The sequence below is a fragment of the Cetorhinus maximus genome, chromosome 13, assembly GCF_964194155.1.
Source record: "Cetorhinus maximus chromosome 13, sCetMax3.hap1.1, whole genome shotgun sequence".
NCBI lineage: Eukaryota > Metazoa > Chordata > Chondrichthyes > Lamniformes > Cetorhinidae > Cetorhinus > Cetorhinus maximus.
The window spans coordinates 62,924,037-62,942,592 of record NC_135891.1 but is presented as its reverse complement, the minus strand read 5'-3'; the positions used below and the strand labels follow the sequence as shown (position 1 = coordinate 62,942,592).

The following is an 18,556-nucleotide window of genomic DNA, read 5'->3' as shown; positions in this document are numbered from 1 at the left end:
ACCAATCAGAGTCCACTTGCCAAACAATCAGCACTCTCTTCCCATACAGTATAAATTGTTGTTTTCCCTTTATTTGGTATTCTTGCGAGTTATCCTGATGAGTGCAAGGTGAAAAGCATTGACATGTCTCTTTTTTTCAGCAATATTCAAGTTCTGTACTACCAAACAACTACATTTACATTTAGTCAGCCATTAGAGAGGTTTGAACTTCCACATTCCTTGCATGTTTTATCAACAACGATAACACTCCAGAATAATTTAATACACGGGTGCAGTAAATTCCCCAAAATACTGACTGGTACTCACCGACATCTCTCCCTTTTTCTTAATATTTTCCATGAACAATTTTCTCTTCTTTTTGCCTCTCAAGTCGACCTCGAACTCCTGCAGAGCCTTTGCAACTGTATTTAAAAAATTGCAATGAACATATCTATTTTCTATTCCTGTCAACTTTTATCATGACCAATTTCTATGTTCACATTTAATGGGAACTGCCTATGTAAATTTGTAAAGATGTAATTACACTTTGTCCAGAGATGGCAGGGCTACACCACCACTGGTGCAAGAATGTTATTCAACCTGAGAAGTTGCCAAAAGCAGTTTCTATTAGTGTTTGTGGTGTTTGTGCATTGAAGCACAATGCATCTGCATAACATTTCCTAGGTCATTATTTTAACAGAGGCATTTACCTATTTAAATAAACAGGTTCACACTTTGTTACAATAGTGGATGGTCATACAAACGAGTTAAGCATTCAGCTTGGGATGCTCCCCCCCTCTCCCAGATTGTATGATAGGCAGTCATTTATCACTGCATGAACTAGACATCTCCGTGCTGTGCCATCCTATAGGCTCCTAGAGAGCCGCATGCTGTCTAGAATGAAGCTCACCCTTCTCTTTCTTCCGTTCCTCTCTGGTTTGAAACCAGCTACGCTCCGGTCTTGTCTCTTCACTATCCTTCTGCAGTTTGTTTTTGGCAGTGTTAATCTGTAACAAACAGTAAATCAGGATGAATACACTCCTGCTGACTGCAATGTCAAAGTAATGGCAGTGCTATTCCCGCCGTCCCCAGTGTAGGTTACCAACAAAACACTGCTATAACTCTCCATCCGACTCTACTTACTGCACATTATGAACTAAGCCACTGGGTTCCACAGTACTTTGGGATAATGGGAGTAAAAACTATGACAGAATTGCTCCTACTGGTTGATCCATTTCTTGACTTAATCATAACCAGGATAAAGTAATAACTTTTTGGCACTGACTCCCTTTAACACAGTGCATCAGAGTTTGAATCTATCCTCAATGGGTATATCATGAAACAGAAAGCTCGCCATTACTTAACATGTGAAATTTATTTTTTAAAAAGTAAATTTTTAATATTACTGTCAACTCTGGTAGAAGTCATTACCTACTGATGTGCTGTGATGAACGTTTCCAGTGTTTGATCATCCTGTGGACCACCCTCAACACTTCAATGTTAACAGCGAACCCCAACCTGTAAAGTGGGGTAATACTCAAGGTAATATGCCACGTACCTGAGCCTCCGATCGCTGCAGCATTTTCTCCTCCTTTTCTAGCTGCAGCACCGCATAGATTTCCTTTTCCAGTTTCTCGATCTTGTCCCGGAACTTCATCACCACCTCTGTGAAGACATGGACCAGGGCAATAGCAGGAGGTCGCTTACAGAACAACAATCCATGTAGCATTCCTAACACCACCCCTTTCCTGGAGGTGCTATTTTTATTGGGTACAGTAAATCACCAGCCCTCCATCATCTTGTCAAGGAACAATCTTACAATGATGAGCCTGGACAACGAATAATAGAAGTTATTCATCTGTTGGAGGCTGCCTAGCCCAATGCTGCCCTCACTCCATGCCACAGTTTGCAGCAACTCTGTCCTTTTTTTACCCCCTCTTTAGCCCACAGGGGCATTGAGACCAACTGTAGTAAATTCCACAAAGGTAAAGGTCAAACCTGCCAATTTTATTTCATTTTCTTACAGAACGGATAGTGAAGAGGAATGGTTATGAGGAGTTACTGAGTGCAAAGGAGCTGTTTTAATATGAAAGGACAGTCATTAGCGAGTCAGCTACACTGATGAGAATTCCTGTTTAAACAGAAGGACAAGTGCAATCATCCTTTGATTCCTAGCGAGGGTATAGATGATGAGTCTTGCTCTGTAAATTCTGTGCTTAAAATTAATTTCCTCTCCTATACCAATTTACAAAGTCAAAAGAATTACAACCTATGAACCCATTCAGCCCATTGCTAATGCGAGCTGTACAATTTGCCCCCTCCTTTCCAGCGAGCACCAAATCATGCTGAGCTCTGGCTTCACAAGCACCAACTACCCTTCAGCACCTTACCCCAATGATCATTCTTCATGTGTGATTTAGACAGTAAGGTCAGCAGGTTATCTTACTAAGAGGCTATCAGAGCCAAACCCATTCCTTATCGGATAACCCCACACACACAACTTTCCAGCAGAAGTAACTGGATGGTGATCAGGAGCAGTACAGTGCCTGACAAGTGCAAGCGGGAGATCCAGAGGTTCCCACAGCAATGGGCCAGTGGCTTTACAACCAATTCAAGAACAGTTTCCCTGTCAGCTCTCACCTTGTGGAATGACACGAGCTTTCACTTCAGTTTTGGCTTTCTTCACAATCTCTTTCAACATTTTCCTTTCCATTTCGCCAACAAGGGAGACAGATCGTCCCCTGCGGCCTGCTCGTGCTGTGCGGCCTACTCTGTGCACATAGTGCTTGACAGTGTTGGGCATCGTGAAGTTTATCACCTAGCTCAGAAGGAACAGAGACACTGTTACTGATACCAACAACATATTATAGCAGTCAGTTTATTTAAGGACTAGACTTTCTCATGTCTTATCAGCTGTAGATCAGTTTTCACCATGTTTCTAAGTTATAAAGATTCTCGCTGGAACAGAATCTCTGTTATAGTGTTCTATCAATCAGAATTTCACCACCCACCTCAATTGCATTCTTTTGTATAGGTCCCAAACTATTATAAGAATCCTGCGGTGATCTTTACTGTATCACAAAGATGAGCCAACTCCTTTTGGGTAGTTTTAAACAGGAACCACAGCTCTAACAGAGACTCTTCGCGGATGCACAATTCTCCTATGCTTTAACTTAGCTGGTGGCCCCACTACTAATCAAGGCTGACAGCAGGCCAGAGTACAGAAGCTAAGAGGTTGGAAATGCAGCTCTGCCGCTTATAGGGAAGGAAAGGCCTAATAGCAGCTCACATGACTATTGAGAATTTGGTCCTGGACCCACAAGGATAGGACAAGTATTGTAGTAGCATGGTGCCTATTGTTAACTGCACTGTTAGTGTAAAAGTGCCTTTAGCCTACCAGGCCAAGAATAATATTAGCACAGAATACATCTCCATCAACTATCCCTCCACGTAAATCACTAATTCCCCTACCAATTACCCCTCTACACAATTATTGAGTCACTTACCGTTTTGACCCCATCAATGTCCAGTCCTCTGGCAGCAACATCGGTGGCTACAAGAATATCGATCTGTTCATCCTTAAAGCGCCTGTCACCATGGATACAAAGGCAAGGGATAAGTCAGTAAATATCAGGCTGTTATTGTCATATTTCTGCAGTGAAACACTCTCCAGGAAGTGACCACATTTATCAAGAGGTCAGAACCCCAGTACAAAAGAAACCTTTTTCCAGAGCGGGATAAAAAACTGAATTTAAATTTGCCCTTTTGTCCCTCACCAATGGAAACATTCAACGTGTATAACTATAGAAAGCAAGTGCTAGAACAATTTACATTGAACTGCATTATAGCCATGTCCAAACGGGGGCATTTCCAGGCTTGGGAGCCTGCCTGACTCCCCTTCCTAGCCCCAGGTCCCTGAAGTTAATTGCACTTCCTCCAACTGTCGCATTGACTGAGATTAACTAACTCAGCACAGGCCAGTGACTCAGCCTGGACTGTCCTAGTTTGTAGGTCTCAGTACTACACCAAACACTGAGTTTATCCATTGAACCATCATTAGATTTTGATATCCTTAAACAAACTCTGCATTTGAAAATATGAAGGGGTTTTATAACTGGAGTTATAATCCCACATGTGTCGCACTAAATCTGGGACCAGAATCGTAAGTGAGAAGTGCAGCAAGTGTTCAATAATGGAGTTGTGATGTGTACTCCCAAAGACTGGTTAAAATTAGGAACATTTGTTACCTACATTCCCCTCCTGAAGGCACCAATGCCTTTTTGGGGTATGGTTCCAGGGATGCTGGCAGCCCTTTCATACCTCATTCATCAAGTGTACATCCAGACAGTGCAAGTCAGCAACTATTCCAGGGCAGATGGCATCAAGGGCAAATCTGATCCTATCTCCATCTGACATCTAGGCGCATTTACTTTTCAGCAGTGGGTCACTGAATAACCATCAATAAGAAGGAACCCAGGCTGACTTGTGTACCCTAACCAAGGGGCACAGAGGTCAATATGCTCCAACAAATAGATGCTTCAGTTGAGATAAGTTTGCTCAGCACAGATTCAGAATGACATTTTGGTTCTGCATGGCTTACCACAATGTTCAGTGTCTTTACTCACACAAGGTAATATGAGTTATGCATCTTATATCACCTTTTCAAATGGTTGGTCCCCTTACCTAAGGGCCTCCAATCGCTGGGTCTGAGAGAGGTCACCATGCAGCTCACCAACCTTCAGTCCCATGAGCCCCAGAAGGATGTGCATTCGATGAGCTTGCTTTTTAGTCTGTGTAAACAGCATGACGTGATCCTGGAATGTACGTGTCAGAAGAGCTACAGGAGGAGGAAAGAAAATCTATTCATCCAAACGCAAAATCTCAGATCAAGCACACTGTTTTATTCGACTGCCCTCTTCCCCTACAACATATTTACCAAACAGCCTCTAATCACTCCTTCCCCATGTTCAATAGCAATTCCTATTGAAAGAAAGCATGAGAAAAAAAAACATGGACTTGCATTTAATAAGTACCTTTCATGACTTCAGGACCTCCCAAAGCATTTTTACACTCAATTTGTGCACAGGGAGGACCCACAAATAGAAAGTGATAATGCCCAGATAATTTGTTTTGGTGTTATTGGTTGAGGGATAAATATTAGTCAGGGCAACAGGAAGAACTCTCGTGCTGTTCTTTGAATAGTGCTGTGTGATCTTCTACTTCATCTCAGAGAGCAGGTGGGACCTTGGTTTAACTTCTCATCCAAAAGATGGGACCTCTGACAATGCGGCACATCCTCAATTCTGCACTGGAGTGTCAGCCTAGAAGTTATTACAACAGCGACTACACTTCAAAAGTACTTCATTGTTGTAAAGCCCCTTTGTACAGTCCTGAGGTCCTGAAAGGTGCTATATAAATTCAAAACTTTTTCTTTTAAACTCAGAACATCTATTTCTAACCAGTTAGACTTGTGATGTATATCTAGTTCATGGTTCATGCTAATATTGGAGAGGTAATGTTTAGTTCTGGGAAGATTAAAGTTTAACTGTAGAAAATGGGATAAATGCAAGAAAATCAGGTTGGAGTCTATTACATTTAAAAGGTTGGGGCCATGTTGAGTGAAGGGGTTAACAGCTAAAGAGGTAAGAGCCTTAAAACAGCTACATAAGTAGCTGGAGATGTGATGTCTAAGTTGCTTGCAAAGAAGTGTTGTCCAGAGAGATATTTTGTTTTTGTAGTTAGAGCTAAAATTGGTTTAAAAGCATTCAATGAACCCTGAAAGGCCACACTGTCATGGAACAAAAACAGAAAATGCTGGAAAAACTCAGCAGGTCTAGCAGCAGCTGTGGAGAGAGAAACAGAGTTAACGTTTCGAGACTGTATGACCCTTCTTCAGGGCTACTGAAGGTCATGAAAGGTGCTAAATAAATTCAAAGAGGCTCTGAAGAAGAGTCAGATGGAGTACACACGTTGTGTACTGGCATGTTAGTGCACAAGCTACACTACAATTCAAACATCCCAAACTTACCTGAAACAATTGCTTCCCTGTCCCCCTCACGGTTTGGGCGGATCCGGATGAATTCCTGACGGAGGAATGGCGCTACATCAGTGTTGCTGTTCACAAAGATTCGCACTGGATTCTTCAGTGACACCGATGCCAGGTCTTTCACCTGCAGGAAAATTTAAAGAAAGGGATGCCTGACATTGTGAAAAGTGCTTTATAAATGCAAGTTTTTTTAATATAATGATTAATACTTGGGTATGGGGCACTTTTTACAAATTGCAGATGACACAAAAAATAGGGACTGCGAAGAAGTTGGTTAAGAGACATCAGGAACTCATATTGCTTGCAGATAGGGTGTGTAGATGCCTATTGAAATTTAATGTGTTGAAACGTGAGGTGACATAGAAAGAATGAGGAAATATGCATTAGGTGGTAAAACCTTACAAGGAGTAGCAGAGAAGATAGGCTCAAAAATCCAGGAACACAAATGTGGAAAGAAAAAAAAACATGTATATTGAATCCTTGATTTTATAAATAGGTAACAGAGTAAATCAGCAAAGATGTAATACTAAGCCTATACAAATGCTTCTTTAGGACGCTGCTGGAATAATATGCCTGTTTTGAGAGCACTACCCAGGAAGGGCATCAAGGCCATGAAGAGGGTACCAAAAGATTTATACAAGGGAAAAGCTGATGGGACACTCCCTGCATCTATCTTGGAAGGTCACTGCTAGCCTCAACTACTTGGAGATACGAACTACCTAGCACTCAATCTGGCCCTGCAACAATGCGGAAATTGTCCATCCACTACACAGCAACACCTCTCAACATACCTCATCAGTCATGGTGGCAGAGAACAGCATTGTCTGTCGCTGATGGGAGCAGAGACGAATTATCTCCTTCATTTGTTCCTCAAAGTACTCATCCAGCATTCTGCAGAGGGAAAGGGGGGACAGACATAACAGCACTGATCAGTAACCTCACTCAGAGATTTGACCAATTTCTTCCTATATAAAATACTGGATCTACAGCAACTTGAACAGAAGATCCTAGTCAGAGGAATGCAGTGGTCTGGAGGGGTTATAAGGATGGAGTTAAGTGGTGAATGGATTTAAAGTCAAGAATTTAATTTAAAATGTTGGTGATACAAGCCAGTGAAAATCAATAAGAACCTGAATGGAAGAGTGGTTAAATCCTGAGATTACTGCTCTTGAAATCCAACTTTTTAATTATCTCCCCTCCCTAAAATCTGCTTTCAGGACCTCAACCCTTTTCTTACCAATGTCATTGGTCCCAAAGTGGACCATGACCTTTGGCTGTTCACCCTCCGCTCTGCAGCCGCTCTGTGACATCCCCAATCCTGGTACCAAGGAGACAACATACTATCCTGGAGTCACGTCTACGACCGCAGAAATGCCTGTCTGCTCCCCGAGCGATGGAATCCCCTCCTACTATAGCACTTCCACCCTTCCGCCTCTCCTCCTGTACAGCTGAGCCACCTGTGGTGCCACGGACTTGGCTCTTGCTACAGTCTTCTGAGGAACCATCTCACTCACCAGTATTCAAAATGGAGAAGTGGTTAGAGCGTGTAGTAGTACTCTATAATAGCACAGATGCAAGGTTCATTTGGCAAGTACAGCATGTAATGAAGCCATTTGGACTGAAACAATTACTGGTCTGTGCTGAGCTACCCAATCTCAGAAAGAGTGCAAATGGAGTGCTACGATTGACCTCAATGCCCCTCAGAGTTCCCGTTCCTGATTAAGTTATCCCAACTACAAACTGCGTGTGGGGATGTCAGGTGAAGACATGGTTGAGCTCGGTTGTGATGTCTCCTCACGGTTGCCAGTTTGCAAGGTCCATGCTCGTATGTGGCAAATGGCCACTTTGCCAAAGTGCCAGGGGCTGCGGGCGCACATAAATCCACATCTCATACAGGAAGAGGCGAAAATGGAAAAAAGAAATGCTGACCAATTCATGTGGACACTGTTTGCTTGCTCTATGCGATAGCCAGTTAACATTTAACAGACCCTGATGGTGAGCTCCGAAAAATAACGCCAATTCCACCACTTTGCTATGTGTAAGGAATATTGCTAAGCCCCATGGGCAATGATGCATGTAAGCAACTTTGACAAACGGAAACAGGGATTAGTGTGACAGGGCTAGTATGCCGAGTCACCATCAGCCACACATTCTGGTTTTGAACGTGAGTAAGGATTATTGGTGTTCCCCAGCTCTCACTATGCCTCCCAGCAGCTGGTAGCGCACACTAGTGGGCATTCCCTGGCATCTCACCTCAGCTGACGAGCTAAACTAAGTGAGGGTATCATCAGCATTGTTTGGTGTAGATACGGGACGTCACCCCTCTTAAGTGCATGAAGTTTGGAATGACGAAAGAGGAAGATGATCCTAGCAAGAGGACGACTCAGAAGGTGGCCACCAGCAAGATGTGTGACACATCCAGGGCACTCTCTTGATGAAGCAGGCATGTGGCCGGTCATCTTGGAAAAAATTGGTACCTTACTGAGTATCATCCCATAGTCAGCAAAAATCCCTAGTCGCAAAAGTGCTGTTGCTTACAGAAGAAGTGAGTGGTGCAACACTGCGTCCAACCCTCGGCAAGAGGAAAGAATCTGAAGAGAGAGTGACAAATAGTCAGTGCCATTTGCCCTTTCTGGTGATGACCAGGCACAAATAGGGATGGGGTAAGTAATGGGAGCTGTACATCCAAAATAAATTGCTCCACTTGCTTTAAAGTTTTGCTTTGTTAAGACTTTTGATTTCTAAAGGATATTAACAGTTGTTTGGTGTAGTTGAAACAGAAATTTGGAATTCACATAATCGCTGACATTATGGGACAATTCTCTCCTCAGCTTTACCCATCTGAGACACAGTGCCGCCCCTTCCCTCCTACCTCTTTAACCATGGACAAGGCTGCTTTGTCCCTTCTCACCTGTCTGCTTCATCCAGAATAAGGACCTCAATGCTGCTGAGGTCAAAGGATGGACAATTGTGAAGGTGATCAATCAGTCGGCCAGGGGTGGCAATGAGAACATCGGGTCCCGCTCTCAGAGATGCCTCCTGGGTTTTTACATCCAGTCCACCTGAAAGCAAACAGGACATTTCAGATAGGTATCTAAAGCTTTCCTATGAAAGGGCAACAGTACAGCATCCCATCCTATCTACCTTACATTATCTTTATTCCTCTTTCTTACTGTTGGGAGACAATTACACTGTAATCTCCCCAGTCAATTGTGCAGAAACATCAGTTATCTGAAATTATTTTTGAGCAGACCCTAAACATCATTTTAGTATGGAACTTTGGGAGTGGAAACATGGAAGATACAGTATTTGGATAAGTAAAACAGTTTATATTACTGTCTTATAATGTTTCATTGTGATTTATGGTTTTATGTTACAGGTAAATATTTATAACTATGGTTTTTTCTGGGTTCACAAACTTGTGGTTAGGCATTCTAACGCCATTCTATAATCCAGAAAATTCCAAAATCGAGAAATCACTGGGTCCCAAGCATTGCAAACTGAGAGGTCATTGTGTACTAATACAAGAAAATAAAGCCAGACCCTCTATACTGCCTTGTATCCCATGGAGCATAGATCCCACTATAGAATCCTTCCATCATGTGCTGTTATCTAGGATCTATTGCAAAATGAAATTTGACGGCTGCAGTAGAATTTCTGTATTAAAAGCAAAAATGTAGTAAGGGCATAATCTTTTAAATTTACTTGAAGAATATTTACATTAAAATATTCTATATTGCTAACCATACCTTACGCAAATGTGCCAACCCTGACACTATCCTCCAGTATTTTATAATTCTACAAACACTGTAAAATCTTATGAGATAACTGTATTTTCTTTGAATAGGGTGTTAGGGTAAAGTTTCCCTCTATTTTTATCCTCTCTTTCTCTGCTTGGACAGACTTGTAAGTCATGCCAATGACACCAGAGTCTCCGTAGAGAGCCACCTGATGCCGATTTTCTTTTCCCTCTGCTGGGAGACGTCACAGATTTTGATCAATATGCCCTTCCTTAGCAGAGCTCGGAAAAGATGAAGTCTGACTATATGCTATGCCTGCTCCTGCTCTGACTGCCAACAAAAAAAGGGGCACTTTTTTTTCCCTTATAAATGTGTATCCAAAAGTAGCCACAGATATGAAACCTTAAAGTACACATTCTTTTTTTGTTCTTTTGTGGGATGCGGGTGTCACTGGCAAGGCCAGCATTTGTTGCCCATCCCTAACTGCCCTTGAACTGAGTGGCTTGCTGGATCATTGCAGAGAGCAGTTAAGAGTCAACCACATTGCCTAAGGAACCACAGATGGGTATACATGTAACCCTGGGGGTTACCATTGACCAGAAACCAAGCTGGACTAGCCATATAAATGCTGTGGCTACAAGAGCAGGTCAGAGGCTGGGAATCCTGAGGTGAATAACTCACCTCCTGACTCCCCAAAGCCTGTCCAACATCTACAAGGCACAAGTCAGGAGTGTGATGGAATACTCTCCACTTGCCTGGATGAGTGCAGCTCCAACAATACTCAAGAAGTTTGACATTTTTCAGGACAAAGCAGCCTGCTTGATTGGCGCCCCATTCACAAACATTCATTCCCCCCACCACCGGCGCACAATGGAGGCAGTGTGTACCATCTACAAGATGCACTGCAGGAATTCACCAAGACTCCTTAAGAAAGCGTCTTCCAAGCCTATGACCACTACAATCTAGAAGGACAAGGGCAACAAATACATGGGAACACCACCATCTGGAAAATCCTCTCCAAGCCACTCACCATCCTAACTTGGAAATATATCGTCGTTTCTTCACTGTCGTTGGGTCAAAATCCTGGAACTCTTGCCCTAACAGCACTGTGGGTGTACCTACACCAAATGGACTGCAGCGGCTCAAGAAGACAGCCCACCACCACCTTCTCAAGGGCAATTAGGGATAAGTAATAAATGCTGGCCTAGCCAGGGACACCCACATCCCATGAATGGATAAATAAAGATACATAGATGCACAGTCCAAACTTACCAACAGCAAGACAGAGGGTGATGGATGTGAACTGCGCCAATTGTCTGGAGACAGAGTGCACTTGGATGCCAAGTTCACGAGTTGGAACTAGAACCAACACCCTAGTAATGGGAGTTTGTCGCGGCTTATAGATCAGGCGTTCCAGGACTGGTAGCATGAAGGCAGCAGTTTTACCTATGGAGCAGTGGATGGAGAAAAAAAAAAGGGAAAAAAATCAGAGACTTGCAAGAGTTTTATCTTTAGCTTTAAGTAAAATAGATGATTGGCAACATGTGAACTTGTTGAACTGTTTCTTCTCAAGGGTCTAAATAAAATATTCTTGCTTAAAATATGTTTAAAACCAAATGTAAATGGACTCAGCTACATTTAACACAAAATATATTCCACAGGATACCCTCACCCAGCCTTATGATTGCTGCAGGTATTTCATGAGGAGAGGATTGTAGCCTCAAGTGTGGTCCAAAGACCCAATACTGTTTGCAGTTATATCTGATCTCTCCCTTGCCATTTTCCCCAACATGCAGCAGGTTAAAGTTCAGCCTCTAAGCTCCTTCTGTGATGCACAGGACTCAGGTTACTTGTTTTTAATCTAAATGTAATGCTGACATCACAAGACCTCAAGGTTGTAACTGCCTCCATCACTAACTATAAGCTGATACCATTGCTCCTTTCATACATCTGTAAAGCAGGTAACTAGTGGTGAAATTCTGGATCTCTCAGCTTGTCAGTTACTTCGTGGCTAACTCAAGAACACAAGAATTACAAGTGGGGTAGGTCATTCGGCCCCTCAAGCCTGCTCTGCCATTCAATAAAACCATGGCTGATTTGATTGCGGACTCAACACCACTTTCCTGTCTGTCCCCATAACCCTCGACTCCCTTGTCGATCAAAAATCTACTTAATTCAGCCTTAAAAATATTCAATGACCCAGCCTCCACTGCTCTCTGGCCAAGAGAATTACACAGACTAACAACCCTCTGAGAGGAAAAAGTTCTTTTCATCTCTGTGTTAAATGGGAGACCCCTAATTTCTAAACAGTGTCTCCAAGTTCTAGGCTCCCCACAAAGGGAAACATATCTCAGCATCCACCCTGTCAAGTCTCCTCAGGAACTTATATGCTTCAATAAAATCACTCTCAATTTTCTAAATTCTAATGGGTATAGGCCCAAGCTGCTCAACCTTTCCTCATAACATAACCCTTTCATCCCAGGAAGCAGTCAAATGAATCTTCTCTGAATCTGGGTTAATATCCCCAAAGACATTTACTTGATTCTGTCACAACTGGCCATACAGACCTAGATACAGCTAGCTTCCACACTCAGTCTGTGATGTGTTAGATGATCTTGGCAGGGATAAGAGGGGCCTCAGTTCTCCTGCAGGTAAAGAAGGGATGTGGGATGGGTGTGGGGTTCTGGGAAGGCGGAAGAGCAAAATCAGAGTTCACCACTAGCCTGTGACTTCTGTTGAATAGTGCTTGTTTGAGATATAGGGCAAGGTAAGGATCTAAAACAAAAACAAAAATAGCTGGAAAAACTCAGCAGGTCTGACAGCATCTGTGGAGAGGAAGACAGAGTTTACGTTTCGAGTCTGTATGACTCTTCATCGGAACTAAAGAAAAATAGAAATGAGATGAAATATAAGCTGTTAGAGGGGGGTGGACAGGTGGAGCTGGATAGAGGGCCAGTGATAGGTGGAGGCAAAGGAGAGATTGCCAAAGATGTCATAGACAAAAGGACAAAGGGGTGTTGACGGAGGTGATATTAGCTAAAGGATGTGCTAATGGTGACATTAAGGGTGGAAAGGATCTAAACTCTGTTGTGGTGCCAGCAACCTGTGTGCTCAAAGCTCACCTGAACAATGGCCAGTGCCATGGAATAACCACCCTCCAAAGAAGAGGTGGAGAGAAATTGAGGAACAAACCAAGTTGACCAATGTGGGCTGTAATGCACGGACTGGAAAATTCAGAGCAGAGCTCCCAGTATCACTAATAATATTAACATAGCAACAGCACACACCTTTCCTCTAGGAGCACCACACCCTAACAGCATCATCGCACAAAGATGCCACACATTATGTTGTCCCATCTTAGATCCTGGCATAACTGCACAATTTACATGCTATGAGCAAAGATGTAACGCATCAATAGCATAAAAATGTGGATAGCCCAGGTTTAAGTAATGCTGGGTGAAATCTCAGGAATACATACAGAGCTCAAATACTAGTGATATCACTGTAACAATAAAATGGCTCAGGTACAGGAAATAATGGGCACAACAACATATCCACAAGAACACATTCCTTGTGCAGACATTATATACCAGGGGATGACCAAGTGAGGCACTAAAGCAAAACCTACCTGTTCCAGTAGCGGCACATGCACACAGGTCTCTGCCGAGTAGACCTAAAGGAATACATGCTTTCTGAATGGGAGTTGGTTGTTTGAAGCCCACTGCAGTGATTGCCTAAACAATCAAAGAGGAGCAATGGTTAGAAAGAGTCAAAGCTTTGGACTCCAGCAGTATCATAGGTGGGCACTGTCTCAATCACCACTCGATTAAACAGTACAATTCCAATAATGAATTCTATTGGGATTATTAAAATGCATGTACAATACAGCCTACGTAAGTGCATTTCGTAAACTATGTAGTTTCTCTGTTACTGGGACGTCATAAAACTGCATTATATCAAAGTGAACAGAAAGAGTGTACCACACACCCAAGATTTCTGGAAAACTAAAGACATGTTAGCATTGAAAATTAGTCTACTGTAATCATGTTATTAAAAAAAAGTATTTGTTTCTCCAATAGCCCAATCAAATAAGTACACTTCCAAGTGTGGAAGTCCTACAAAATCAAAATCCAGATTCAATCCACAAGTTACTGATCTCAACCAGTGGAGTGTGAGAAATGTCTGTACTCACTTCCTGGGCTACCACTATACTAAATTCCCATCTATCAGCTGAGCAGCACCAATGGGGCCAAACTAATTCACTCTATTGTTGTTGGTTCCGAACAAGCTCGTCTGTTTCAGTCATCTCTATCTCTTTGTGACAAGTTACTCTTGACATTGCCTACCTATGTTTCCTTGCTCTTTCTCAACTTCTTCATAGAATCTTACAGCACAGAAGGAGGCCATTCAACCCATCGGACCTCTGCTGGCTCTTTGAAAGAGCTATTCAAATTAGTTCCTGCTCTTTCCCCATAGTTCTGCAATTGTTTGCCTTTTCCAGTATATATCCAATTCCCTTTTGAAAGTTACTATTGAATCTGTTTCCACAAACCTATAGGCAGTGAATTCCAGGTCATAATAAATTGTTGCATAAAGAAAAAAATCAGGTTCTCTCGTGTTCTTTTGCCAATTAGCTTAAATCTGTGCGCTCTGGTTACAGACCCTCCTGCCGGGGAAACAGTTCCTCCCTATCTTCTCTATCAAAACCCAAAATAATTTTGAACATCTCTGTTGAATTTCCCCTTAACCTTCCCTACTCTAAGGAGAGCAATCTGAGTTTCTCTAATCTCACCAGTTAATTGAAACCGCTCATCTCTGATTAGCATTGTAGTAAATCTTCTCTGCACCTTCTCTAAGGCCCTGATGTCCTTTCTAGAACGTGATGCCCAGATTTGCAGGCAAGATTCAAACTGAGGCCTAATCAGTGATTTATAAAGGTTTAGCATGGTGTCCTTGCTCTTGTACTCTGTACCTCTATTTATAAAGCCAATAACATGTTTCTATGCCTTATCAACTTGTCTTGCCACCTTCAAAAGGTTTTATGTAAACTGCCTGGTCTTTCTGTTCCTTTAAAACAGTTCCATTTAATTTATAGTGCCTCTCTTTATTCTTCCTTCCAAAATGCATCACTTCACTTTTATCGCATTGCATTTCACCTGCCATGTGTCTGCCCATTTTACCAGTCTGTCCTACTGAAGACTTGTTCCATGCATGCAGGCTAGGGAGGGAAAATTAGCCAGATTCCTATCCCACCCAGATTCTTCTGTTAAAAAAATTCACCTGTCAGGTGAGGGCAGGATTCAGCTTAGCTCTGATTCAACAGGCAGTCAAACTAGTGACACTCATTGCCTGGGCATTCATATGAGCAATGACCATTTGGTAAGGAGCAAAAGAGTCATGGGTGATATTGGAGTTTTACGCCTGCAAGTGTCAGTGCCTTCAAGACAGGAGATTACTGAGGAGGAGAAAACATATTTTGAAACAATGTATGTTTTTAATTCATATTTTGTGATGCGAGATCAGTTTCTGAAGCTGTCTCATGCCAAGGCCACACTTTCCAGAAGAGGCCAATTCTTCACAAAAAATAGCCAAGAGGAATATGTGCACATCACCACATTCCTAACAGGTTCCACAAGTTACAAGCAGGAAGTAACACACAGTAAACTGTAAATGGAAATGCATCCTACCCAGAAAGCAAAGCACCTCCCAGACAAATAATGGGTAACAGTAACAGTAAGACATGATGACGGCTACATCTCTCAAGTGACATGCTATACCTTTAAAAGTGGTCGAGAGAGATTCATATCCTGGAACGTTAGGCTGTCGTCAAACTGAGGGGCATCCTCGAAGAACACACTTGAATCCTGGATGGTAGCACAAACAACAGTGAGAATCCGGGAGCCAACAAGCTCCAAAAGTAGCTTCCTGTCCTTCATCCTTCCCCCATTTAATAATCCTTTCAATCATCTCTCCATTCAGTCAAACTCCATCCCAATACCCTTTCAATCTTCCAATTTCATTTATTGCCCATCACTAATTGCCCTTGAGAAGGTGGTGATGAGCCACCTTCTTGAACCGCTGCAGTCCTTGTAGGTACACCCACAGTGCTGTTCGGGACGGAGTTTCAGGATTCTGACCCATCGACAGTGAAGGAACAACGATATAGTTTCAAGTCAGGGTGGTGAGTAGCTTGGAGGGAAACTTGCAAATGGTGGCGTTCCTATGCATCTGCTGCCCTTGTCCTTCTAGGTAGTAAAGCTCACGGGTTTGGAAGGTGCTGTCGAAGGAGCCTTGGTGAATTTCTGCAGTGCATCTTGTAGATGGTGCACACTGATGGTACTGTGTGTCAGTGGTGGAGGGAGTAAATGTTTGTTGGTGGGGTGCCAATCAAGTGGGCTGCTTTGTCCTGGATGGTGCTCAGTTTCTTGAGTGTTCTTGGAGCTGCACTCATCCAGGCAAGTGCAGAGTATTCCATCAAACTCCTGACTTGTGCACTGTAGATGGTGGACAGGCTTTGGGGAGTCAGGAGGTGAGTTACTCACCACAGAATTCCCAATTCTGACCTGCTCTTGTAGCCACAGTATTTATATGGCTAGTCCAGTTCAGTTTCTGGTCAATGGTAACCCCGCTGGATGTTGAAGGTAAGGGATTCAGTGATGATGATGCCATTGAATGTCAAGAGGTGATGGAGATTCTCTCTTGTTGGAGATGGTCATTGTCTGGCACTTGTGTGGTGCAAATGTTACTTATCAGCCTGAATGTTGTCCAGGTCTTGCTGCATATGGGCATGGACTGCTTCAGTATCTGAGGAGTCGTGAATGGTGCTGAATGTTGTGCAATCATCAGCGAACATCCCCACTCCTGACTTTATGATGGAAGGTCATTGATGAAGCAGCTGAAAATGGTTGGGCCTAGGACACTACCTTGAGGAACTCCTGCAGGGATGTCCTAGGACTGAGATGACTGAGCTCCAACAAGCACAACCTTTGTGTTGGGTATGACTCCAACAAGCAGAAAGCTTTCCCCCTGATTCCCATTGACTTCAGTTTTGCTCGGGCCCATTGATGCCACACTCGGTCAAATGTGGCCTTGATGTCAAGGGCAGTCACTCTCACCTCACCTCTTGAGTTCAGCTCTTTTGTTCATGTTTGGACCAAGGCTGTAATGAGCTCAGGAGTTGAGTGACCCGAGCAGAACCTAAACTGTGCGTCAGTGAGCAGGTTAATACTAATTAAGTACCACTTGATAGCACTGTTGACGACCCCTTCCATCATGGTTGAAAGTAGACTGATGGGTTTACCCTGCTTTTTGTGGACAGGACATACATGGACAATTTTCCACACTGCTGGGCAGATGCCAGTGTAGTAGCTGTATTGGAACAGCTTGGCTAGGGGTACGGCTAGTTCTGGAGCACAAGTCTTCAGTGCTATTGCGGGATGCTGTCAGGGCCCATTGCTGCTGCAGCAACCCGTGCCTTCAGCTGTTTCTTGATGTCAGGTGGAATGAATCGAACTGGCTGAGGACAGGCATCTGCGATTTTAGGCATCTCAGGAGGAGGCCAAAATGGATCACCCACTCCTCATTTCTAGGTGAAGATCCTTCCCACGGCATTCTATCCCAGCCTCGTCTCATTCGTTCTCCCTTACTAGGGGGAGGCGATGGCGTAGTGATATTGTCGTTGGATTAGTAATCCAGAGACCAAGGGCAATGCTCTGGGGACCCGGGTTCAAATCCCACCATGGCAGATGGTGGAATTTGAATTGAATAAAAATCTGGAATTAAAAGTCTAATGATTACCCTGAAACCATTGTCGTTTGTTCTGGTTCACTAATGTCCTTTAGAGAAGGAAATCTGTCACCCTACATGTGATTCTAGACCCACAGCAATGTGGTTGACTCTTGATGCCCTCTGAAATGGCCTAGTAAGCCACTCAGTTGTAACAAACTACTACAAAGTCACAAAAAAGAAATGAAACCAGACAGACCACCGGCATCAACCTAGACACTGGAAACGACAACAGCAATCACAGCCCTGTCAGCCCTGCAAAGTCTTCCTTACTAACATCCGAGGCTAGTGCCAAAATTGGGAGAGCTGTCTCACAGACTACTCAAGCCTGACATAGTCATCCTCTCAGAATCATAGCTTACAGATAATGTCCCAGACTACACTATCACCATCCCTGGGTAAAGACAGACCCAGCAGAGGTGGCAGCACAGTGGTATACTGTCGGGAGGGAGTTGCCCTGGGAGTCCTCAACATCGACTCCGGAATCCATGAAGTCTCATGGCATCAGGTCAAGCATGGGCAAGGAAACCTCCCGCTGATTACCACATACGGCCCTCCTTCAGCCGATGAATCAGTGCTCCTCCGTGTTGAGCACTACTTGGAGGAAGCACTGAGGGTGGCAAGGCCGCAGAATGTACTCTGGGTAGGGGACTTCAGTGTCCACCACCAAGCTGGCCGAGTCCTAAATGACATAGCTGCTAGACTGGGTCTGCGGCAGGTGGTGAAGGAACCAACAAGAGGGAAAAACATACTTGACCTCATCCTCACCAACCTGCCTGCCGCAGATGCATCTGTCCATGACGGTATCGGTAGGAGTGCCCACTACACAGTCCTTGTGGAGACGAAGTCCCGCCTTCACATTGAGGATACCCTCCATCGCGTTGTGTGGCACTACCATCATGCTAAATGGGATAGATTTCAAACAGATCTAGCAACTCAAGACTTGGCATCCATGAGTCCCTGTGGGCCATCAGCAGCAGCAGAATTGTACTCAAACACAATCTGT

General features: G+C 43.5%; 1 protein-coding gene across 1 annotated transcript in view; it reads right to left on the bottom strand.

Moving 5' to 3' along the window:
• ddx27 (DEAD (Asp-Glu-Ala-Asp) box polypeptide 27) overlaps positions 1-18,556 on the bottom strand; it is a 44,195-nt gene that overhangs the window by 7,246 nt on the left and 18,393 nt on the right. The window contains exons 6-17 of the mRNA XM_078555439.1: positions 15,543-15,629; positions 13,394-13,499; positions 11,038-11,211; positions 8,937-9,087; positions 6,817-6,916; positions 6,008-6,149; positions 4,663-4,816; positions 3,486-3,567; positions 2,620-2,797; positions 1,538-1,644; positions 890-986; positions 307-401 (exon numbers count right to left, since the gene is read on the bottom strand). Of these exons, the coding sequence (XP_078411565.1) occupies positions 307-401; positions 890-986; positions 1,538-1,644; positions 2,620-2,797; positions 3,486-3,567; positions 4,663-4,816; positions 6,008-6,149; positions 6,817-6,916; positions 8,937-9,087; positions 11,038-11,211; positions 13,394-13,499; positions 15,543-15,629 (1,473 nt within the window). The remainder of the gene's footprint in view (positions 1-306; positions 402-889; positions 987-1,537; positions 1,645-2,619; positions 2,798-3,485; positions 3,568-4,662; positions 4,817-6,007; positions 6,150-6,816; positions 6,917-8,936; positions 9,088-11,037; positions 11,212-13,393; positions 13,500-15,542; positions 15,630-18,556) is intronic.